At 36.2% G+C, this 26,239-nt stretch overlaps 1 protein-coding gene across 2 annotated transcripts; it reads left to right on the top strand.

Moving 5' to 3' along the window:
* The first annotated feature begins 10,213 nt into the window (after window positions 1-10,213).
* Window positions 10,214-26,239, top strand: EIF3D (eukaryotic translation initiation factor 3 subunit D). 2 transcript variants are annotated; one of them, XM_087723144.1, is made up of 15 exons: window positions 10,214-10,354; window positions 12,239-12,370; window positions 13,300-13,345; window positions 15,172-15,308; window positions 15,713-15,798; window positions 16,232-16,304; window positions 16,396-16,508; window positions 17,260-17,392; window positions 18,098-18,245; window positions 18,955-19,085; window positions 21,996-22,081; window positions 22,211-22,340; window positions 22,864-23,006; window positions 24,120-24,400; window positions 26,095-26,239. In XM_087723144.1, the coding sequence occupies exons 2-15, from the start codon at window positions 12,248-12,250 to the stop codon at window positions 26,103-26,105; spliced, it is 1,641 nt and encodes a 546-aa protein (XP_087579270.1). In that variant the 5' UTR covers window positions 10,214-10,354; window positions 12,239-12,247; the 3' UTR covers window positions 26,106-26,239. The 2 variants fall into 2 exon arrangements, with proteins under 2 accessions (XP_087579270.1, XP_013927239.1); XM_014071764.2 differs by having other exon boundaries at window positions 26,092-26,239.

The following is a 26,239-nucleotide window of genomic DNA, read 5'->3' as shown; positions in this document are numbered from 1 at the left end:
TGGTGAGCCAGTTAGGAATCCCATTTGGTGGCGACTGGACAGTGGTATCTCTGCTCTCTAATATTATTTAACCTTCCTCTCTTCTCCTACAATTTTCATTTGGAAGCAACACACACAAAACTGGTGGAAACCAATTATTACATACAGTTTAACCCTCATATCCACAGAGGAAGAAAACAAATTGTGAGATATCAACCAGTAGTGTACCATAGATCACCTTAAGGCTCCTCAAAAGGACATTCAGATCTAGACATGTCTTTCTAGATTTTCCCCCTCCATTCCCTTTTGGGCATAGAAAAAGTTTGATCCTTTCAAACCAACCTCTGTCCTATATCTGCTAAATTTCCAAGATGATTCCCAGGTCAAGAGACTTCAAGAAATCAATCTAAATAGCACCTGGTTAGCAGCAGGGAGGAGGCTGCACAGTGAAGTGCAAGGTAACAAGCAAACTAATTCTTTGCTGCTTCAGGGTGCAATTCTCTGTCTGATGTCAACTGTTGCCAGTCTAGCTATCTGTCAAAATTTGACTCTACCTTAGCTATCACTTTTACCATTACCCAACCCTAACCTAAATTAATGAGAGTAATTAATGAGAGTAAAAGAAAGTCAAGAGAATCCACCAATCCCTAACCTTAATACACCTTGTACGTGTAAATAAGGAGAGTACCATTTGCTTGTATCATGCCTTGTTGTTGTTAGTTCGAAGTCATGTCCAACCCATCGCAACCCCATGGACAACATTCCTCCAGGCCTTCCTGTCCTCTACCATCCCCTAGAGTCCATTTAAGCTCACGCCTACTGCTTCGGTGACTCCATCCAGCCACTTCGTTCTCTGTCGTCCCCTTCTTCTTTTGCCCTCAATCTTTCCTAGCATTAGGCTCTTCTCCAGTGAGTCCTTCTTTCTCATTAGGGGGGCAAAGTATTTGAGTTTCATCTTCAGGATCTGGCCTTCTAAAGAGCAGTCAGGGCTGCTCTCCTCTAGGACTGACTGGTTTGATTGCCTTGCAGTCCAAGGGACTCGTATCATGCCTATGGTAGGATCAAATTTACCAGTATGGGCAGCAAATTTTATATTAGTATTGTTTCTTGCAAGCTCAAGGACTGAGGGATAGCACTTTTATTTGGCTTTGAGGGAAAAGTTATACTTTAATCTAGTTTTACAGCACCATCATAACTTTGATCACTGTACAAGTGGTTGTGAGAAACACCTGAAAATTAAAGAGTTCAAGCGAGTATAGGTGAACCTTGATAGCAGAACAACACAGAGGAAATCTCCCAGAATATTTTTCTCCATGTAGCTTACAACTTTTTGGCACTGTTAAGATGGTAGTGTAAGAAGAAAAAAATTGTGGTTCTTAATATTTCTTAGAATGATATTATTTAGAAATGTACAATTCCATGAGATAGGACATGCTGTGAAAAAGAAATTAGGTGATTTCCCTTAATCAGTTCATACTGTCTACTAGAAATAGTATTGTTTTTATAAAGAATTGAAAGGCAATTAAGGTGACTGTTGAACCTATTTAATTAGGTGTGAATCACAGTTGCAAATAAAGCAGTAATATTTTATGGCTAGAAGAAATCTAGAAGGTGTGGGTAAAGAACATGAGGGATTGGTTGAGAATTCTGGCTGATATAAGTATGGCTATTGCTTTGAAGAAGAAGAAAGAGGGGTAGACTAGTGAAATGTAGCAATTGGTGCTCAGCTAGAAATCCACAAACTTGAAAGAGTTTGAGCCATGCAGAGAACATGGAGAAACTGTGAAGAGAAAGAAAATGAACTCTGCACTGTATGAGACAAGATAACATTTCCAGCAAGTGACTTTGTATTCCAATACCACTGAAATTAAGGCAGTGCCTTCAATTCCATGTTTTAGGGAGACTTCCTTTTTCACATCTTATTTATCAATAATATATCAATATAAGCACATAACATGTTAAGATTAGTGATTTTCTGTAATATAGCATATATCTGAAACAGTTGCTCTATAAATTAATGAATAAAAAGAAATTCTGGAACTTCAAAATATTCAAATCATTCCATGCCTCTCACAAAGTTTGTCTTCTATAACAATGAAATAAAGTATCATATGAACATAAACATTAAAATAATTTGTTGTCTAAGCCAAATTAATGTCTTGTATAAAGAAACTGTTCCTAATGCACATTGGTGCTAATATTAGAGATCAGCAATTTGGCAACTGTTTAAAACATCTCTTTCTCTTCCTTAAAATAAATGTTGCCAGGTATCTACATAGGAATACTATTTTTATGAACTATAAAAAACTATTTTTATTTTTTATTTTGCAGATATATTATCTTTTATTGTTTCAATACATAATACAATATATACTCATAGATCAATAATATCTTGCTTTTATATTTGGGCTAGTCAATGTTGGTAACATATCGAATGGAAAAAGTAAAATATAAGCAAGATGCAGAAATCTCCAAATTGTACAATTGTAATATTTTGATATTCTGCTGGGGAAAAAGGAGGGGGGGAGCAGTGCATTTTCCAGGTACTAAATTCCCCCCATTTAAAAAAAACAGCCTGAAGCATAATGCTATAGGATTACCAAACTTCAAAGATTCTGTCTAAATGGATTATCCCTAAAAAAAAAAAAAAAGGACATAAAACAAAGGATAATTAATAAAAGATTATATCACCTGAATGCCCCAATATATTAGCATAATCTATATACCATATTTTTTGGACTATCAGGTGCACCGGAGTATAAGACGCACCATGATTTTGAAGAGGTAAATTTAAAAGAAGTTTTTGCACTCTGCAGGCCTCCCAAACCCTCTGCATGCCTTGTTTTTTGCAAAAAAAAGGGGGGGCATGCAGAGGCTTTGGGAGGCTTGTAGAGTGCTCCTGGGGACTGGGGGGGGGGGAAACCTAGCAAAAATGGCCCTCCCCAGCCCTCAGGAGCATTTTGCAAGCCTCCCAAACCCTCTGCATGTCCATTTTTGCAAAGGGGGCGGGGTTTCGGTGGCCAAAAATGCTGTATTCAGTGTATAGGATGCACCCAGATTTTCACCCTCTTTTTTGAGGGAAAAGGTGCGTCTTATACTCTGAAAAAATACGGGTAATTCTGAAACTCTGTTGTCTATAACTTTTCACTGATTGAAATGATGAATTTCAGGGCAACAATTTTTGAACCAAGGCTAATTTACAGAATGCATGCAAACTCCGAGACCCATGGTTCCTGTGGAATTGAAAATTTTGTAAATTTTATAAAGCGTTTTATACTAAACTATGACATACTAAAATTATTAGAAGGTATTTTATGACATAATACAAAATGCAATAAACACCTCCTGTGGTCATTTGGTGTTTGTGTTTGGTCATTTGGTGTTGGTGTTTCACTATGCTATACAGTTCAATATGAGTTACTTTCAAGGCAGATACATCCCTGATTATATCCCTGATTTTTTAAGAACTTTTCCAATACATTAGAAGTTCTGCTATTGTTTAAGGCATTAAGGAGTTTGGTAAGGACATATTTCTGAAACAATGACCCAAGAAGTCATGGGTTGTCTAGTTATGCAACTAGACAAATGCAATTGAAATGATCAGCCCATACCTATTTCCAATCCCCATCTTTATTCCAAATGGTTGGAAGTTATCTGCTGTAAACGCCAGGCTAACTATAATATTATGAATGTAATCACGAATGCAATGGACCCCGCCTGTTACATTTGTAACAGGATTCATATCAATGAATCACATAACTTGAACAAGATCACTCCCTGCTTTCGCCCACACATTTGCTAATCAAATGCATGGGTTGTTAAGCGCGCACGGTATCTCAGGGTAGGTGAAACCAAGTGCTTCTGACTATACAAGCCTCCCCTGACCACTGAGATATCTCAAGTTTCCCCCCCCCCCGCCCCACCCATCCTGCCCAACTGGGTCACTTACGCTTATATAGATCTCTATGATCAACAGAGCTATCTCCTCTCCAGTCTCTCTGCTGCGGTTTCACCTCGAGCAAAGGAACGGCTCCATTTGTGTAGGCAAAGAACTTGATGAAAGGCCTTTGCCGATGACAGTGGACAGTGGAGGCCCAGAGGGACAAGTGCACCAGTGGTGAGTTTCAAAAACTTTTGGAACCTCTCTATAGGTGTGGCCTGCTTTGTGGGAGTGACTTGGCAGCCATGTGACCAGATAGGAGTGGCTTGGCAGCCATGTGACCAGATGGGAGTGGCTTGGTGGTCATGTGACTGGGTGGGAGTGGCCAAGATGATGTCACTGAATTATTTGCCGCAATGGATGATCAACAAAAAGATATAAAAAAGGAAATTTATTATTTTGTGTACTTACTACTTAAATAAGATTAAAATAAGTACACAAAACAATAAAAGAGCTACTTACAGAAGGAAGATGACTTTCCTTGCCAATCTTCAATATCACTGACTCCAATGAATGGCCTGCACAAAGAAGAGACACAGAAATGAACTCTTTCATTGCATGCACTACATTAGGATGAAATGAGCACACAAAATAATAGAAAAAGAAGATTACTGTCCTTTTGTGTGTTGAAGTCACTCACTGACCACCTTGCTCCAATGAATGGCCTGCACAAAGAGATACAGAAAGGAAGACTTTAATTGCTTGCACTAATATATTAAGGATGAAACCAGCACACAAAGCAATAAAAGAGCTACTTACATAGGAAAGATGACTGTCCTAGAGGTCATACTCTGTTGCCTCTTCATCCTGTTAAATAATACGAACTGCAGAAGAAATACAAGATTGGACTCGATTGTGGTTGTAAGGTGAAGACTACATTACAGGTAACAGAAGGGACCTCTGTTTTCACCCAACAATGTACAGTCTTTTCAGGAAGGATGTCCCCCAACAAACAGGAAAGATATAGTTTTTCATCTAAGAAGCGAGATCAAGAATGAATGTCATAGGTAGATTCACAGAGCAATAGAGATTTCTTTTTCTGAAATTTATTCCTCAGTTAAAAAAAACAGGAATAGATGAATTAGGTTCAGTACTTAGGACAGACCAAGTAGCTATTCAAGAGTTAGGGGTGTCATGGTTAGAAGTAATGGTAAAGCAAGATATGGATTTAAAACCAGTAATATTTGGTTGGGCATTTCAAAGGGAATACAATACATATTTAATTTTACACATGTTAACAGCTGCTGGAATTGTGTTTGCACAACAGTGGAAAAACAAAGATATGAAAATGAATAAATATTAGAATGTGCAGGAATGAATAAACTGACAATTAAAATCAAGAAGCTTCGAATACTTTTTCACATGGGATTTGTTTTATCAATTGCTAACTAACAGAAACAGAAATTAGAAATCTAAAAGTATGAAAGAAAATACCAATTATGTAAGAAAAGGTCACTAAAATGTATAAGGAAATATTATTAGTACTTGATCATTATTAATGTGTATATAACTACAGGACATTACACACCCACACATACAAAACTATGGCAGTGCCAGGAAAACACCAAAAAATAACAATTTCCCCCCAAAAGACTGCAGACGAAACCAGTTTTTTCCCCCCTGATCCTAAGGACAAAGCTGCTGGAATAAAAACCATCAAGGCATTGTGGGAAATTATAAAGGACAGTGCAAGAAGCTCACAGAACCAGCAACCTCAGATTAACCTAAACAACCAGGTATCACACAGAAACACACAAAATCTGGCAAAGCTGCCTTGCACCAACCTGGCCTGCCCATAGAAAAACAGCCACTTTGAGAGGCATAAACCATGCACCAACCTGCACACTTAAAAGCAACATATTGCATCACAAATAAAACATTTGCGAAAAGAAATAACATGTCTTATAATAAATATATTCTAAAAACAATAAATAAATAAAAATTCCCTAAAAATGTTTTTTTGAAAAAGATATTTTATAAATAATTTTAAAATCCTTTAAAACCATTTAAAAAAATTCTATACACAATAATTTAAAATAAAACCAGTTTAAAGTATTCTACACACAATAAATTAAAATAAACCATTTTTAAAAATTCTATACTAATACTTTTAAATAAAATGATTTTAAAAAATTCTATACACAATACATTTACAAGTGTTGAGTATAGAATTTTTAAAAATGGTTTATTTTAATTTATTGTTGATACAATCTTTTTTTTTAATGGAAGCCTCCTGAAGGCTCTGGAAGTCGAAAATCGGCCTTATGGGGAACCCGGAAGTTCAGGAACGATAACTTCCGGTTTGTCCATAGGTAAGGTGACCAGACATCCCGATTTCATCGGGACAGTCATGATTTATAACAATTTGTCCCGTGTCCTGAAGCGTTTTAAAAAAGTCCCGATTTTCTGGCTTCATGTTGAAAGCCCAGTGGATTTGCTTAAGAAATCCTAACCGGGGCAAGACAAAAGACACTCTGTCTAAGCCCTCTCTCTGTCTCAGTACTTTCATTGAAGATATTAAAACGTTAAAGCAACAAAACGTCCCCCCCCTTTAACCTCATTTTATAAGAAAAAATGACCAAGTACCATAGAGCTGCAGGAAATACTTGGCTAGAGAAGCCGCGAGTGTTACTTCCTGGATTTTCCGGAGGGGAGGGACATGGAGGTTGGAGGTCGGCTCGTGTGGAAAAAAATGGTGGCAAAGTTTCTTTGAAAAATATTTCCCTGACTAATTTTACCATTTTAATTTGCTCAGTTCTTTGTATTAACATCTATATCATTCTGGATTGACTTGGAGTGCTCACTTGTGCCTGCTGGTAAGTGAGCTGGGTTTTTTTCTTTTATTTTTTAATGTATTTTAAAATAATATTTTATTTATTGTGCATAGGATTTTTTAAAAGTTTTATTCTGTGTGGATTCTTTTTTTAAATTGTCTTAGACTATTTAAAAAAAGATTCTATCCAAAATAAATTGAAGTGAAACCATTTTTAAAAATTCTATGCACAATACTTTGAAATGTTTTACTTCAATTTATTCTGTGTGGATTCTTTTTTTAAATTGTCTTAGACTATTTAAAAAAAGATTCTATCCAAAATACAAAATACCAACTGCAGTTATTCACTTAAGAACTGTGGCAAGAAAGGTGGTATAGTGACCAAAGTTACAATGGCATTGAAAAAGGTGACTGATGACCATTTTTCACACTTAGCAACCATTTCCACACTTAGCGACCGTTGCAGCATCCTCATGGTCACACGATCAAAATTTTGATGTTTGGCAACAGATTCGTATTTATAATGGTTTCAGTGTCCTGGGGTCATTTTAATTGCCTTTTCACAAAGGCAATTTGGGAAACCAGATTCACTTAAGTTACTAACTTATCAGCTGCTGTTATTCACTTAAGAACTGTGGCAAGAAAGGTGGTATAGTGACCAAAGTTACAATGGCATTGAAAAAAGTGACTGATGACCATTTTTCACACTTAGCGACCATTTTCACACTTAGCGACCATTGCAGCATCCTCGTGGTCACATGATCAAAATGCTGATGTTTGGCAAGAGTTACAATTTATATTTGTAAATTGTAGTTATGTTGAAATAAAAAAAATTACAATACTATTTTTGCGTTATATGAAAAGTTTTGTTGCTCCGTATAAAAATTTTAATAACCCCCCCCCCGCCCCGGTCAAAGGTGTCCCTCTTTACCAATCTGAAAATCTGGTCACCATATCCATAGGGCCATTTTGGGGTCTGGAGGTCAAAAATCAGCCCTATGTACAAACCGGAAGTCATCATTCCCGAACTTCCGGGTTCCCTGTAGGTCCATTTTTTTTGCCCTCCAGAGGCTTCAAGGAAGCTCCTGAGGCCTCCAGAGGGCATCTGGGGGAGCGGGGGGGGGGCTGTTTTCATCCTCCCGAGGCTCCTAGAAAACTGCTGCAGCCTGGTGAAGGCGAAAAAACTGTGGCAAAAGTGGATGTGGCGCACTCGCACACAACCCCCCTATGCTGCCTTCGCTTTTGGCAAGGCAGCCAAAAAAGGTTTGCCATCACTGCTCTAGGCACTGATAAAGTAGTATAAAATATGGATTAAAAATATAAAAACGGAGACGTGGCAGAAGGAACAGTCAGAAGCTTACTTAAAAGGATAGGGAAATGTCATCAGCCTTCAACCACAAAATGTTCCAGCAAATGTCCCTATGTCAAAAGTCCAAAACCACAAGGTTGAATTAAAGTTCGCATAAAGACACGTAGTCCGTACCTGTGTCCCAAGACAAAAGGAGAAGACCCCATCTCCTTATAAGGTTTTTTCCTCAAGGTAACCAATAAGAAATGAGTTAAATGTTTCCGTGTTACGCTGCCTTTGAGAATGTATAAGAAATGCGTGCTTCGATAACGAAGGTTGTTCAGAACATGCAATGCTAGCTATGGGCTAGCTTTCTGAACCTGTCTGCCAAATAAACTCCTCCTGTATCCTGAGAAGTCTAAGCCTGTCATTTTCTGCAACACTAAACTTATACCTATAATAGACTCTAGCTTTTCCCCATGTCAGAGATGAAAAAATGTTCATAATACTACAAAATGTAAAGCTTATCTAAGATATGCATGTTGAAATGAATATATGAATGAACATTGAAACTGAATGAAGGTGGGAGTTATGAGCTTGCTGATGCAGAAATAAACTGCACCAAACTCAGCTGTGAAACTGCAGGAAAGGGAAACTATAGTAAAGACATGCTATCAGCTCTAGGAACTGCACAATTGATTGCCTTAAAAGCAATCTATGCTTGAAGCCGGGTGAATTTGTAATTTGTGGTAGACTTTAAAATACATCTCCGCTTCTGAACTATCTGATTGAGAAGATGAACAAAATCAATATCACATAGGGAGCCATTGAAATGACCTTGTAGAAAATATTCAGAAAACCATTACGAAAACAAAATGTATCTAAGCATGACTTGAGCTCAGTGGGAAGGGAAAGTATTATGACTGTTCCTCTCTGGCTCCTTGTGATATAAGAAGAGGAGAAGAAAAAAGAGTAATAATCTATCCATCATACAATATTCATAGTATAGTGACCAGATTATTTGAGTAAAATGTATTTCTAGTCTTGTTGGGTGTTGAAAAGTTGAAAAGTGGGCAGGGAAACTATTGAATATTCAGAATGCTAGTATTTCATTGGAAAATAAATACCATTTGGTTAAAAAGAAAATGCAAATTTAATTAAGAAATGTTTTGAGTAATTACAATGCTTTGCTGCTGTAAATATTACCGATCTCTTGGATACTGTTTTCTACAGAAAAAAATTGATCTAAAGCAAAAAAAAATGAATGTAGCCAAATATATGAACAAAGATTGAATTATACAGTTTACAAGCATGTGTAAAGAAACAAGAGAACAAATCCACCAGCTTGCTTTACAAATAAACAATCTGATGCAGGGGTATACAACTTTGACAACTTTAAGATTGGCTGGGGAATTGTGGGAGCTGAAGTCCACAAATCTTAAAGTTGCCAAGGCTGGACATCCCTGATATAATTCAAGTCCAAGTTAGTACCATATATATATACCCTTGTCTAGAAAATAGCATTTTTAAAGCAAAGATTCTCTCCTTCCTTTTACTATTTGCATTATGTTTAGCATTGCAGAGATTCATATTCTAGCCAGTAGGGCTCTCCCATTATAATTTAAGAAAACAACTATCTTTGTTTCAGATAAAATACATAATGAGAACAGTTCTGGTTTAAGAATGTATTCAGTTATATTTATTAATTTGGGCAAAAAAAAATTTCTAATAGTAGAAAAATAATCCAGTTCCTGAAATTTCTCCAACAGCATCCCACCCTTTCAATAAATTTCCCAAGTGAAATGATTATGTGTTTGAATTTTCCAATGTTTTCTTTAGCATTTCCACTAATCCTTTTCAAAGACTCATAACTTCTGCAAAACAACCTTGCCTGACGCTTCCATTTCTAGTTCTAAACTAATTACCCTGAAAATTCCATATTCTTCTTTAAACATGTATACAAGTGCAGTTCTGTGAAAGTTTGGCTATTCATGACAGTTTTAGCCAGATGATTTATTTTTTACTGCATCCCAAGATATTTGAAGCATTTCATCCCCAGACTGTTAAAGGTTTTCTTTTAAGTTCCCCCCACCCTTCCTTTCTTCCATGTCATCTTCCACATTATTTCCCATCAAATGTAACCAAAATGAGGCGCTGTCTAACAACACCGACTGCGACGTTCTGTCTTAGTTTTTAAACAGTACTCTATCACCTTTTGCTAGCGTCGTCGCGGTATAATGACACAGCGCAAAAAAAAAAAAGCGCCGGAAGTTGAAACGAGCGACTAAGCAGGCTGCCACTACCGGTCGAGCCTTTTTCGCTTCCAGCTGCTGGGCTGAATCCGGCGCCATCTGGGCCCATTTGGGTCGTACAGGTGAGAGGCGAATCCTGGAGCTGAGGCCACGACCCTTCGCGCTGCGGAACGCCGGCGTCTTTTTTTCCCCGGCAGGTTTAACTAGGATGCAGGGTGTGGTTAAGGACCCCTCCTGCCTTTCCTGTGGTGAGGCCCCATGAACCTTCAGAATAGGCCCCATTCAGGCCTTTCTAGATCTTTAGATATTCACGCATTCCCCTGCCCCGTTAATAGGCCTCCATAGTAAAAGTTGGTGCCTCGTTTCCTGTTCCCCGTTTTTGCCAACGTCATGATGAAGACGCATCCATGATGAAGACCCATACTGCTCCAAAGCAGTAACTCAACTCAGGATATAACTACTGATGATAATACTGAGAAAGACCCTAATGTGACATTTACCTCTTTGTTTCCCCACGTCGGTTAAGAACAGCAACCTGGTCTGGTCGTATTTGCTGAGACGTCTAGATTATGACGATCTCTTCCATGTTCATTTGAGTTCATACTCTGAATTTCCCAAGTGAATGGAAAGCGGATCTTTAGAAATTGTCATTGCAAACAGCTGCTAGACTGAAGTTGTCTAAACTCTTTAATTTCAAGACTATTTTTTCTTTAAATTTGTCATTCAATTTATAGAGAGACAATGCAGCGTGTAGATATGTATGTTACTTTTTAAAGACCTAGCGTAGTTGACATTAGTAGCATAATTTACTCCCATGTTGGGGCAAAAAATAATGTAAACCCCCTAAAAATACATAAAACACTAAACTTGCCATTGGTTCCTCTCAGAGAAAAGAGGAAAAGTTTGACACCAATAATTTTCCTCTCATACAGTAGTATCCCTTATTCCCTCTCAACTGCCTCTATGTTACTTTACAATTCCAAAAAATCTGAACAGTTGCTGCCATATATTTCAATAATGTGTTTATTATCAGCTGCTACAGTGACTTTTGTTAAATTTTGGGAATCATAAGATAGTATTTCAGTAGAAATTTATCAAAATGAGGTGTGAGAAACTGGTGTATTAAGAAAAAAATGACCTGGAAATTACATTGTCACTTAAAAAAGGAGATATCAAATCAGTTTATGTGAAGATAGGGTGTTTTATATAAACTGCATAACAACATAACAAATTAAAAATACTGGAAATAGGTTTAAGAGTCCAGAGAATACAATCTGATCCCAGATTCTGTAAAATATATTAACATCTAGATTGATGAATACATCTTGATTTGGGTATGCACTATGCCTTTTGTTACATGATGATACTACATTGTGTTTTATATGTTGCAGTGGTTTACTAGGAGTAGGAGCAGTAGTGAAATCATTTTTTTTTACTACCGGTTCTGTGGGCGTGGTTTCATGGGAGTATCAGGGGAAGGATACTGCAAAATCTCTATTCCCACCCCACCCTGGGGCTAGACGGAGGTGGTATTTGCCGGTTCTCTGAACTACTCAAAATTTCCACTACCGCTTCTCTAGAACCTGTCAGAACCTGCTGAATTTCACCCCTGAGTAGGAGGCATAGCATATCATTTTCAAAGGTTGAACATGAAGTTAAAATATCTTGCCTTATGGATTTTAATATATATCAGAATAAAAAAAATTCCAAATTATTTCATCATAATGATGGACATGTTTTCCATTTGGATTTTGAATAAATTTTATCTTCTGCTGGGATTTAGCAGCTTTTGTATATTCATTTTGAGTCTCATTATATTAAACCATCAACTGATTATTGCTCTATACCAGGGGTGTCAAACTGGTGGCCCACTGATCAGATGTGTCAGTGCAGGCCACACCCACCGCTGCTCTTCAGAGGCAAAAAATGTCACAATGCATCACAAGGCGCATGCTCTATACGGTCTATTGTTGTATTTTAACTCCTCCCATCATCTTTCTTGATAGTTATAGAAGATGGCAAAATTCGTTACACCTGTTGTCCAGGACAACCCATCTGGTTGGGGTCCATGTGCTGTACCAGAGCAATTCAAAGATATGCCTTATCAGCCCTTCAGCAAAGGAGATCGCCTTGGAAAGGTACTTTTATCTGAATCCTTGCACAGAAGTTCTTAAGTGATTTTAACTCATTGTCAGTTTGAGACCCTCTGTTAGTGGTTTTTTTCTTTAAATACAAATGCTGCTTCGGGCAGTTTGTTTATTATTCAGGAATCTGTATCTTAATTCCCTTAATTCCCAGAGCAACATCTGAATTGGAATCAAGCTACATAGGAAATAAATTGCAAAATATTACATTTTTTTTAAAGTTAGCTTTTCTTTCACTCTGGTTTTTCAGTATAGCTCAACCTTACAACCTTAGGGTTGCATCCCGTTACGGGAAATCTCAATGTTAGAATCAATGATAGACTTTCTCCTAATATTGTTAATATCACCAAAGGTGAAATATACTTGGACATACAGTCCAGTAACATTATGAAAAATACAGAATCCTCATCTGTATACAAGATGATAGAATCTAGGTAAAACTTGGCTTAAAACATTTGCTTCTTAATTATTTAGGGAACTTTGGCAATGTCATTGGTGGCGCATATGTTGCTTAAAAGGGAAATACGTTGGAGGGTATTGATTCATTGATAACCTGTTACAGCACCCATTCCTAGTATGTTGAAACAAAGCATGGGGTAGTTTAAGTGCAAGGTGATGAATCACAATAAGCGCTTTTGTTGCAATAAACTAAATAAAGGAATAAGCTCTTTTGTTTAGTATACTTATACTACAACAATTAAAGGTGAAAAAATAAAAGTATACTGACAAAGGATGCAGCCATAATAATATGGGAATACTATTTTGGCTGCATTTCCCTAGTACATACATTAGTCTTTGTGCTGTCTCTAGAGAAAGCGATCTAGAACTCAGAAAATTAATTGCATTGGCGGATAATTTCAGAGAATGTTGATTTTTTTTCAATGATTGTTTCATACAAAGATACTTATTTTTATTTTGCCTAGGTTGCAGACTGGACTGGAGCTACTTATCAAGATAAGCGATACACAAGTGAGTGAGATAGCACACTTGTCTAAGATTTTAAAAAACATTGTTTTAGGGTATCTGTAAATAAAACTATACATGGGAAGAGAAATACCAAATGAATAGGCAAGTTTTCAGAAAGAACAAAAGGATTGATGAAAAAATAATTAATTTAAGAAGGATAATAGATATCCCATTGACTCCAAAAAGGTCATTATGTAGAACATAAAAGGGCTATTGGGAGGGCTAGAACACATAATTTCTCTTCTGAGAAATGTTCATAATATATTACGGTTCAGAATTTGAAGAAATGACAGGTAGAGTCAACAGTTTGAAGTCAAATATTAATTAGTGGTATAGGCCGATGATTTCACTTTATTTACCTAAAGTAAATAAAACATAGCCTAACTTGAAAAATAAAATATGGAAATGACGTACCCAGACTAATATTAAATATTTAAAAATTGCAGTCTGTATGCTAACTAACAGTTGAGAATAAGATGAGAAGGTAGTAGATAATTTTGTTTTCTTGGTTCAAGAGTCAACTAAGCTGGGCATTGTTCTAGAAAAATAAGGTAACTGCTAGGAAGGAAGACAATGAGCAACATAGGATTATGCAGAATAAGTATTCCTATGATAACAAAGCAGTGGAATTAAGAAATAATGCACACCTATAAAAGACATTGAAAAAAATTAAAAGAAAGGATAATCTTCAAATTAAGGATTTTTAATAAATTACTAAGAATGAGTTTTAGGAAGAGCCAATCAATCCGTCCTGAGTCTGTAATCAAAAAGCAAGAACCCACGTATGGGGGTTGAATGTCATATGCGTGGATATCATAGGAAGAAAAAAAAAGCTATGCTTGGCAGGGTTGAGCAAGAAAAGGTATACAGTTAGGATAGTAAATGTTTGTCCCCAAGAATCAAACCCAGTCTGGTGCTAATTAAGTAATATAGAGTTGGTGTTGAGCTTATATTTGCTAAAAGACCTCTCTGATTGATTTAGAGCAGCATTATCTTTTTAAGTATTACTTTTCCTCTGCTAAGGCTTCCAGGACATGGACATCATTGTTCTATCATTCCAGAACAGCTAAGCATTTCTGCAAGCCTACATTTCCCCTCAAATGTGTATGACACTAGTACCTCATCTAATGAATAGATTTCTACTGAATCATGGCATTGGGTTATACAAACATCGATAGAAGCTATTATTGGACGGTATCTCTGTATTAATCACAATAAAAATATAATTTATTTTGTACTTGTAGGCTTTAAAACAGACCAGCTTCAATTCATAATCAGCCAGTAAATTTCTTCCACTTGTGCTTTTGTTCTTAGTACAGTTTCCCTTATGATTTTTCTCACATGGTTCTTATTCCTAGGATAATTCCAATCCTAGGGCTTTTAAACAATCCAAAACCTAAGCATAAAGCTGATAGTGGTAATTATAAAAAAGTAAAGATTCCCCTTGCACATATGTGCTAGTTCCCAACTCTAGAAGGCAGTGCTCCATTTCAAAGCTGAAGAGCTAGCGCTGTCCGAAGACATCTCTGTGGTCATATGGCCGGCATGATCAAATGCCAAAGGCACACAGAACACTGTTACCTTCCCACCAAAGTGGTCCCTATGTTTCGACTTGCATTTTAACGTGTCTTCAAACTGCTAGGTTGGCAGAAACTGGGACAACTAATGGGAGCTCACTCAATTACGCAGCACCCCCAAACTGCCAGTCTTTCTGATCGACATGCTCACCATCTTAGCCACTGAGCCACCGCATCCCTTTGTGTTTCTATTGTTAATTATATATATATTATATTATATATTAATTATATTAAATATAATTATATTTCTAGATAAATATTCATCCCAGTTTGGAGGAGGAAGTCAATATGCTTACTTCCATGAGGAAGATGAAGCCAGTTTCCAGTTGGTTGACACAACACGAACCCAGAAAACTGCATACCAGAGGAATCGTATGAGATTTGCACAGGTATGATATTCTCATTAAAGGTTTTACACTTGAATGACTGCTTAGTGGTTTTTTCCCCTCCCCCCTCACACACACACTTTTCAAGATATACGCAGAAAATGTTATCTCTGTCTTCCAGCTTACTAAATAATTTCTTGCTGCAACTTTTGGGAAATGTTTCCTTTTCTCTAACATAGAATTATCTTTTGAAACAAGTTTGAAACTCCCTAAGCGAGGAATGGGCAGCCTGCAGTCTCTAATGTTTAAAATACACATCCATTATACCTCCTAAAGCTCAGTGACATTTCTGACTATATCTAATGCAGTGCAGGTATCATGCAAGTTTGTTGTCCTTTCCCCTGGTTTCCAAGATACTCTAAAATGAATTGCTTGTTTTTCCTATTGACACAAATATCTCCTTTCAGAGAAACCTTCGAAGAGACAAGGACCGACGGAACGTACTACAATTCAACCTACAGACTTTGCCTAAAAGTGCCAAGCAGAAAGAGAGGTAATCTTCCTTTGTGGCAGAACAGTTTTGTTTCTGTTTGTAACAGTAACAAGTCAGTTTTTCTGTGAAGCAAATAATTCAGTAAATGAGTTGTTGGGTTCCATAATGCTGAATTCTGAATTCATCCAGTTGCTGAATTGTTTTTGTATTTGACTATGAATCAAAAATACCATTTGCTTTGTTGTGTTTATTAAACTTGCATTTATACTTTCTTATATCCACCCTTGACCAATGTACTTTTCAAGTAATTATATTAATGTTTGCAATCATGGAGTGAAATACCTGTTTTTCACCAACTATATCTGGGATCAACCATACTCTTTAATTTAGCAGCCTAACTTTTTTATTGTGAATGAAGGATTTGGAATAAGCAACCCCTTTGTCAAAGTCTTCTTATTTAACAAAAAATATTATTGGTTTTCTGTTACTTCAGAGATAGACTGCGTCTGCAAAAGAAATTTCAGAAGCAGTTTGGAGTGAGACAGAAATGGGACCAAAAATCTCAGGTATGATATTCTCTTTCATAATGAATTGGGATTTTTTGGGAGGTTGCATTAAACACTGATGAGTTTTCTCTTTCCTATGTTTAATCTGCAGAAACCACGTGATTCCTCAGTGGAGGTTCGCAGTGACTGGGAAGTGAAGGAGGAGATGGATTTCCCTAGATTAATGAAAATGAGATATTTGGAGGTGTCAGAGCCTCAGGACATGTAAGACTTGGAATTAGCAACACCAACTGAGCTGATCATATTTCCCAGACTATAATTTCTCAAATTCTTAAGAGTTAAGAAACCCAGACACTTAAAGTACATTTGTTAGGAAAGGGTGACATATTTTCTTTCTCTCTCTCTCTCTCTCTCTCTCTCTCTCTCTCTCTTTCTCTCTCTCTCTCTCCCTCCCTCTCTCTCTCTCTCTCTCTCTCTCTCTCTCTTTTCCCTCCCTCTCTCCCTCCCCCTTTCTTTCTTCCTTCCTCCCCCCTTCTCTCACTTGCTCCTCTGTATTGCTGTCCTCTTTGCTAATGTACTTGGTTCCTGAATAAGCAACAAATCAAGATTTAATGCATACCATTAATCAAAATCAACAAAACAGAATATTATCCAAGGTATAAAATTATCTGAGGACAACACTAGTTATTTAGACTGGCCCAAAGGCCCAATTCCATTATAAGAATTCCTATCATCTTCACATCTCTAAAATGGGGTTTTGCTGTATGAAGATTGAAACTAAACTGATTTGGCAAAGATGGTGCCAGAGGCTAATTCTTTCCAGATTTGTTGGCCACAGTTCCTATGATCATGTTGGAAGTGAGAATTATGTTCTGTAACACTATGGGTTAGAGAAGGTTATTATAGAAGTGGGATGATAATTTGTGTTTATTCCTTGGATTGGTTGCACTACAGTTATACAGTACTTACTATTCTGTGATATTTTGGAGAGACTTTCATTTTTTTTAATTTGCAGAGAATGCTGTGGGGGTTTAGAACATTATGACAAAGGTTTTGACCGCATCACCACAAGAAATGAAAGAAATCTTCGTAGCATTAAGCGCATATTCCATACTGTGACTACCACTGATGATCCAGTCATACGCAAGGTATAGTATCTATTTGTTTAGTTTATATTATTGAATAGAAGACCTTTTAATGGTACTTTGTTTGGAAAGAAAAATAGAATTTTTTTACCTTTGATAAGACAAGAAACTTACGTTATGCTGGGCAAGGCTAAATAAAATATAAAGAAGATATCATGTTTTTAGGCAAAAGACATAGAGTAATTATGTATCTGAATATAGTATAATCCCGTCAGAAATTCCATAAAGCCCATTTTCAAAAACTGGTAAAATATTTACAGTATTTGACCTAATTATTAGTGTTGCAGATTTTTTATCTTTACTGGATTTGGGGATAATGACTTGTAGTCATTATACTGATAATAGATGGAAGAATGTATAATTTCTGTGAATGTCAAAGATAGTGGGATAAATAACAAACTAAAAAGCTGATTTGACAGCTGACTAGTTTACTTTCTCATTTTTGTCCTTTCTGGCCAAAATTCTTAAATGTGAAGGTTATAAATATTAGAGTAATATTGAATGTCATATGGGTGAATTGAAGGAAATCAAATGGCACAGTTTTTTTTTCTTTTATTTTAGAAAAAATATGTTCTAAAACCTGTTTTTTTTATTCCCTAAATTTGAATTTCTGGAAATGGAGGTGTAGACCATTAGAAGTAGATGGGATTTCAGATCATTTTCTTAATCTGGGTACTCTTGCCCATTGTGTCTTTTCTCTGTATATAGCTGGCCAAAACTCAAGGGAACGTATTTGCTACAGATGCTATCTTAGCTACCCTCATGTCTTGCACTCGTTCAGTATATTCCTGGGATATCATAGTCCAAAGAGTTGGATCCAAGCTGTTCTTTGACAAAAGGGACAACTCTGATTTTGGTGAGTCTTTTCGTGTATGTTTTGCAGAAAAACAAGATAATAGTGATGGCCCTGTAATCTACATATGTAAAATGTACCACTCACTCATCATGAAATCTCCAGAACCGTAAAGCCTACAAACTTGAAATTTGGCACATATGTTCCTCTTGGTTTCTAGGTGCTCTCTAAGAAATGACCATCAGATCATTAGTATTTCTTATACAGTAATTAACACGCTCCGATGCTAAGGAGTTCTACTCCCCCTCCCCACCTGAAAAGAACTCTGTTCTATCTCTCAATTGCTTCATATTCCGTCACCGTAATTCAAATTGGCAGACATTCCACTCCTTCATTCAGGAGTGTCTGGGGTTCCTTACAGTACTAAATTGTCGGTACCTCACCAAAATGTCTATACCTTCCACCTATGGAACTGCTTCTAGACTCAAGGCGGTGGGAATAATATTCCCTTATGTGTTTCAATCACCAACCACCACTGAGCTAACCGATTGTGAACCAAGTTTCTCCTGCATAGCCCGATCACATAGTTTCATCGCGAAGCATGGGTATCCAGCTAGTTCTTTTATATCAAAGGGGTAAACACTGTTGCAGGGGTGGGGGAATCAAGATTTTCTAGTTTTTATGACTTGCTATCTTAGTGTGGAGTAATATTGTTGTTTAGGATTGAGATATTAAACTTTCTGATGATAGTTGTGTTTGTCTGTATTCTCAGATCTTCTTACAGTGAGTGAAACTGCTAATGAGCCACCACAAGATGAAGGCAATTCTTTCAATTCACCTCGCAACCTTGCTATGGAAGCCACCTACATCAACCATAACTTCTCTCAGCAATGCTTAAGAATGGTAAGAATAGAATATTTAATTTGCCATAGATTTTTTTAAATTTTAATTAGATGTCACTGGATTCAGTTTGAATCCCAATGACTTAGTGAACAAATACCCACCATTCTGACATTCCTTGGACTTATAACTCTTAAGGACATTCTAATAATTTCATTGATCTTGTATATCCACCAAATCTATTGTCTTCCTATTCTTCAATTTCCTTCAAACTTAGTATAATTGGGTTGGGGTTTGATCCATGATCTGCTTGCATCACAAGTGTAAAATACAGCAGAATTTCTGCTTGCTGATCATAATCACAAAAGGACAGCAAGTCCTTTTAAGGCAACATAAAGAACTAGTTCTTCTAATCCAGAGTACGCTGTTAGTTTTCCTGAGCCATAATTTGAAGATAATTTATCTCATACTTTTTGAGTATCTAGTTTTCATAGGTATGCATTATGCCTGGATACACCATTGCTTTAACTATTCTGACTAGTGTCCTAGAAATATAGTTGCATTTATAGATTCCATGATCTCATCAAAGGTCTTTATTACTTTCCTGCCTAAAATAAATATTCCTTTGTCTTATTAATATTTAGCATTAACCTGGAACTTTCACCATCCATTTTCCTAACAAGCTGTTCAATGTCTACTTTAGCTAATAAATTAATATTGTCTGGGTATCTCATTGTGTTTGTCTTTCAGTCTTATCTTTTAATTCCAGATATATTTTTTGTAGTCTTGCAACTTTTGTAGTATATCTGCTGAATATGTTAAATGCAGGGATAATATGCACCCTTATTTACTTTCTTCTCTATTCTGTTTCTCAAAATACCATTTTTCTAGTAACTCCTATTTATTATAATTGTTTCTGAGAAAAATAATTGTGTGTTTTGTAACCTTAATATGTTCTGCTGTATGGTATGAACTACGCTGTCCAATATGTTGCTGTAATCAAATATATAAATATTTTTTTATTTGAGATCTCATCAGAGATACTCAGATTAATCTAAATGTTCCAGCAGTGTCCATAACAGTTTTCCTGATAATAATGCAAAAATGATTTCTTCTTCTGGATTTTATTTTGGAAGTTGCTCTAATTGGATTGATTTTCTTGATGCATGTGGAATCATCTCACCTTTATAATTCCCACTTTCCTTTCGACCTTATTGGCAGGATTGATCCTACCAGCACCCCCAGTTCCCAGCTTATTGCTCTAAAGCAATGTTTCTCAACCTTGGGAACTTGAAGATGTCCGGACTTCAACTCCCAGAATTCCCCAGCCAGAGAATTCTGGGAGTTGAAGTCCAGACATCTTCAAGTTGCCACGGTTGAGAAACACTGCTCTAAAAGATATTGGCTATAATGACTATTCAGGTAGCCTTTAACGTAGGACCACAATTGAGCCCAAAATTCATGTTGCTAAGAGAGAAATTTATTAAGTGAATTTTTGCCTCATTTTACAACTTTTCTTGCCTCATTTGTTAAGTGAATCACTGCAGTTGTTAAATTAGTAATGTAGTTGTTAAGTGAATCTGGTTTCCCCATTGACTTTGCTTGTCAGGTCGCAAAAAGTGATCACATGACCCCAGGAGATGGCAACCATCATAAATATGAGTCAGTTATCAAGCATCTGAATTTTGATCATGTGACCATGGGGATGTTGCAATGGTCATAAGTCACATTTTTCAGCTGTTGTAACTTCAAACAATCACTAAACGAACTGTTGTAAGTCAAAGACTACCTATATTTCAAACTTAACCAGGTGAAGGTTTTGCTATGCTTACCAAAAAACGCTGCTTATCCAGTAGCACTCCAATAAAACATGCAAAAAATAGATTAAGTAGTATTATTTCTGCTTTTATAAGCTCTTCTGATTTTTTTCTTAGAGCTATTAATATTTACTGAGCAAGACCAGAGAAATAGTAGTCCTTCATTTATTACCACAATTAGGGCTGGAACTTAACATTGTTAAATAATGTTGTCATTAAGTGAGTTATAACCAATTTTACAATCTTTTTGCCATAGTTAAGTGAGTCTCCATGGTCGTTAAGTGAATTATATAATCGTTAAGCAAATCTGGTTTCATTAACTGCTTTTCGGAAGCCCCCTGGAGATCATGTGATGCCAGGATGCTGCGATTGTTCTAAATACAACCTGGGTGGCAACTGACCAGATTTTGATCACGTGGCTTTAGAGATGCTGTGATGGTCACAAGTGTGAGCATCAATCATCACTTTTTTTCTTTTTTTTAAATAGTTTTTATTAAACATTTTTACCTTTAAAAACAAAAAAATATGCAACCAAGAAGAAAAAGAAAAAACAAGACAAACATAACCATATAAAATAGTTATACAGCCTTCTGTATCGACATTCATGTTTAGCCTTTGTAGTTCCCCATTCTACATTGCCTTCCTATCAGTTTTAACTTCTATAATCATGTAATAATAGTTGTACTAACACTTGTAATACTATTAATTGTTCATATCGCCATTACATTTACATTGTGGTCAGTACTTTTTGATAGTAATTAGTAACTTTAGTTAATTTCTATTCAATACTAGTTTGGCGGGGAAACCACAAATGAAGACTTCTATTTCCTGTTTTGATTTCTGTTTTCTAGCCACTTATAAATTCTATTCTATATTTTATAGAATCATCACTTTTTTCATGCTGTTGTAATTTCAAATAGTCATTAAACAAATGGTTATAAATCAGGGACTATCTGCCTTCTGGTGTGGATTTCAACATCTAATGAAATCCACAATGACACCCTAAAGCTATTATGCTATTTGTGGAAAGATTGATAAAGAAGCAGTAACTAAAATTTTGTGATTCCAAAATGAAATTCCATATGAAGCAACCATGACTATCTTGATCGTATACTTATTGCTGTTGATCACATTTCTGCATGTTATTTTTTAATAGGGGAAAGAAAAATACATGTTTCCCAATCCAAACCCATTTGTGGAAGATGACATGGATAAGAATGAGGTTGCTTCTGTTGCATATCGGTACGTGCTTCTAGCTCATTGATGGGATTTTATTTTTTTAATTCTATACATATTACAATTTTCATTGAAACTTGTCATTTGAATAAACAGCTGTTATGCCATTGAAATAGCAAAACCCTTTGATTGTAGGTATCGAAGATGGAAGCTGGGAGATGACATTGATCTGATAGTACGTTGTGAGCACGATGGAGTGATGATTGGAGCCAATGGAGAAGTATCATTCATCAACATTAAAACACTGAATGAATGGGATTCAAGGGTAAGAAAAAATAAAAGTGGCTCAGCATGTTGGCTGAGGTAATGATCAAAATAAAAAGAGATTAATGTATATACACTGATTATATGATTAAACTGATTATATGAGAAGAGCATTACATAGTTATTTTGTATAGACAGTATTTGTGCTGGTTAATCTTTTCATTATGATTACTTGCGAATGTGAACGTTCTCCATTTCCTTTTTATCTTCACCTTGATTATCTAACCACCACTGGTTGGCTTACCATACTATTGCCTTTCTCTTGTCATGCCAACTAGGTTCATTAAGCATTGTTTATTGAGGATTAAATATTGAATCCACTAATTTGTATATTCACATTTTATGCAAAACATAGGTTGAGTGCTAAATGGAAAAAAAAGAATGATAGTTTAGAATGATGGTCCCTTCTTTCTTTGCTGCCAACCATGCCGCGATACATGAGTTTGCATTTATAATCTGCTTGTAAATTACCATAATACGGCATGGTATAATTGAAAATCCAATATGCTTGCGTATTTTTCTAGCATTGTAATGGAGTAGATTGGCGTCAAAAACTGGATTCCCAGCGAGGAGCTGTGATTGCCACTGAACTGAAAAATAATAGTTACAAACTTGCTCGTTGGACTACTTGTGCATTGCTGGCTGGATCAGAATATCTTAAATTGGGGTAAGATTAAAAATATATATTTAAAAGGGGGTGTGTCTGGTGTACAAAGGGGAAACTAGGTCTTCAGGAAGACGTTTAGAATTTCAGCAACCTCTCTTAACAATAGTTTTCCAAGAAATAGTAGTTTATAAATTCTAGGTCTTTCAGTGACTTCTGATGCTTTTGACTACAACATCCTTTTGGACTGTGGGGCAGGATCAGGGGTTGGAAGCACAATGTTATTATGGTGATCCTGCTCTGACATGAAACTGAACCGCCAAACATTTGGTTATGGAATCCAGGTTAAGACCTGAAACTGCTGAGAAGGATCATCTACTGGTTTGGGGTGAAGTATCATCAATATGTAGATATTCAATTATATATCTTTACCTCAGGCTCATTGAAGATGATGTGGAACTCTTGACCCAGTGTCTGGAGGCTGTTAGGGTAAAATCTGGCTTGGACACCTTGATTCAGAGACAAACTGATTCTACGATTCTTATACTCTTCTGGAAAGAGAAGTCTCAGCCAGACTAGTAATTAAGGCACCATGCTAGAAAGCAGGAGTCTGTGAGCTTGTCCTGCCTTAGCCATGAAAACCAGCTGGATGACTTTGGCCAGTCACACACACTCAGTCCAATCTATCTCACAAGGTTGCTATTGGGGAGGAAAATAGGAAAAGAAAGATGTGTTGGATATGTTCACTGCCTTGAGTTATTTGCAAAAAATTATTAAGGTGGTACAAATAAATAATCTAGGGTCGTCCTGGCCTTATGGGTCCTTCTTAAAAAGCAGGTGGAGATCATAGTCAAGAAAGGTTTTGTACTGGTGTATCAGCTGTAACCTTACTAGAAACAGAACATAGCAAAGTTGTATCTGTATTATCAATTCAGTTATTGATAATCTTAGAATATGTAATGTTATATACAGAAGAAATGCTACTTATACAGTGATACTATAGTGATGAATTAAGGGCTGATTGGGTTTTATATGCAACTAGCAGTTAATAGTCTGTTAGTAGCCATACTGAATTAGCTGAGTCAAATAATCATTAACCTTGAAATCTTCCTTTTTTCTAGTAGGTTGGACTACATCATTGCACTTTTTAACTTTTGTCTCTTCATCCTTGCTTAGATATGTCTCCCGATACCATGTGAAAGATTCTTCACGCCATGTGATTCTGGGCACACAGCAGTTCAAACCTAATGAATTTGCAAGCCAAATTAATTTAATCATGGAGAACGCCTGGGGCATTCTGCGCTGTGTCATTGACATCTGTATGAAACTAGATGAGGGCAAGTACCTTATCTTGAAGGATCCCAACAAGCAAGTTATCCGGGTTTATAGCCTGCCTGATGGCACCTTCAGCTCTGATGAAGATGAAGATGAGGAGGAGGAGGAAGAGGAAGAAGAAGGTAATTCTTTTGGAAGACTGCTAGATAAATAACTACTCTTAAACTTACTTTCACAACCAAAACTTAACCCATCTGACTAGAATAGATTTCAGTGATGTAGCAGTTACTACTTTCAACTGATATTTGCTACCCTCACCTTCTGTCTCAACCAGAATTAAAATAGCAAAGCCAAAAGAAGCAAAATGCATCCTAATTTTGCTAAGGAAATACTAGGATACATTAAGCCATGTTATTGTATCCATATTGTAGAGCCCCAGGCCTTCTGTAGCACATTAATAGACACATCTACCCTTCAAAAATATTTGTTTAAAATAGTATTTTTACCATTTTTTAAAGGTTGGACTAGATAAATGCTTAGATAAAAAGAATTACATTTTAAAGATTAAGTGTGAAGAATGTAAAGTGGGTAGCTCATCCAAAACGGAGATTGAATCTCAGAGAAAAATAGCTTCGAAAGAAATTGGGCAGATTTGGAATAAAAACTCTTAATATATTCTGAGTAGTAGTTCTCTTGCAGAATTCTCAATATATTGGGGTTCTTCTCCATCCTGGAATAATTCATCCACAGTTTGGAAGGGACTAAATCACTTTATTTTCCACATCTAGCTGCTGCTTTTGGATGTTTCAGAGAATAAAACTCAACCATTCCTTGTTGCTTAATATCTTAGGGATAGAAGTTGAGTTTTCTTGGAGATTTAGCAAGCCCGCATTTTGGTACTATTAAATGCAAAAGTTTAGGTTATGTACAAAAAATAAATACTTTAAATAAAATAGTAACAGAAAATCTCTCTTAAAAAAACAAAAAAAATGCAAACTTTCATATTATCAAAGCATATTGTGTTTTCATATAATGATCTTTGGAAGCTTGCCTTGCTAGAGGTGCCTGTTTGAGATACATCCAATTAAGGCTGTAGTTTGTAAAAGTCTTATTTCAAAATAAGTTATTTGAGAGGCTAATTTCTATCATTCTACCACCAGCCTCTTTTACATGATAAAATTATTAATAGCATGCTGTATCAGTATATTGAATTATATATTTTGCAGAATTTAGTCCATTCGTTAAAAAGGGTTAAATTAAGCTATTATCCAAAATGGAACAGCATCCTGTGATTTTCAAATAGTAATGGGAAATAAATAATTAAGAGAATCTAGATAAACATTCAGTATGGTATCTAGTTTCCTTAGTCAAGAATTTAAAATAATGTATGTGGCACTGAATATTGTTGAGAAGCAGCCAACCTGACAAGTAGGAGGGATAAGTGCAGAACTAGTCTAGAATCACTGCACAACTGTAAAAGGGCCAGAACCAGAATTGGCCCCTCCCTAAATTCCTTAGAGCCTTATCTAATTTCAGTGATCAAGTAGTTAGCTTGAACTCTGCATGTGTGGATCTGGTTCTTCATACCTGACAATATTAATCATATTTTTTTTAAAAAAAACCAGTTCTATCTTTTTTTCTGATTTCAGCTGTATATAAACAATTGGGGAAATTTCAGAATTTTTTGCTAAAAACTTTGCTGCCATTTGATTGTCAAATAATTGATGAGGGTTTCTACTGTACAGAAAGTTATTATCTTTACATACAGAAATTACTATTGTGGAATATATGCAAACTGCAAAAATTGAGGCTTTTTTGTCTGTGGCTGGGGATAGAAAGACATTTTCCATTCTGATCTGTCTTTGTGTTGCAGAAGAAGAGACCTGAACTTTACAACCAGGCATTAGAGTCAACAGCATCTTGAATGTCATTCGACTTTTTATTCTTCAAGGATGGATCAGAACTGAATCTGCACCTTGTTTGGCTAGACCTTAAGAAATAAAAATAATAATCTTGATAAA

The sequence above is a fragment of the Thamnophis sirtalis genome, unplaced genomic scaffold (genome assembly GCF_051295495.1).
Source record: "Thamnophis sirtalis isolate CommonGarterSnake01/CBP01778 unplaced genomic scaffold, rThaSir2_p1.2 scaffold_9, whole genome shotgun sequence".
NCBI lineage: Eukaryota > Metazoa > Chordata > Lepidosauria > Squamata > Natricidae > Thamnophis > Thamnophis sirtalis.
Note: the sequence above shows the minus strand (reverse complement) of the source record. Positions and strands in the feature narration are given on the sequence as shown.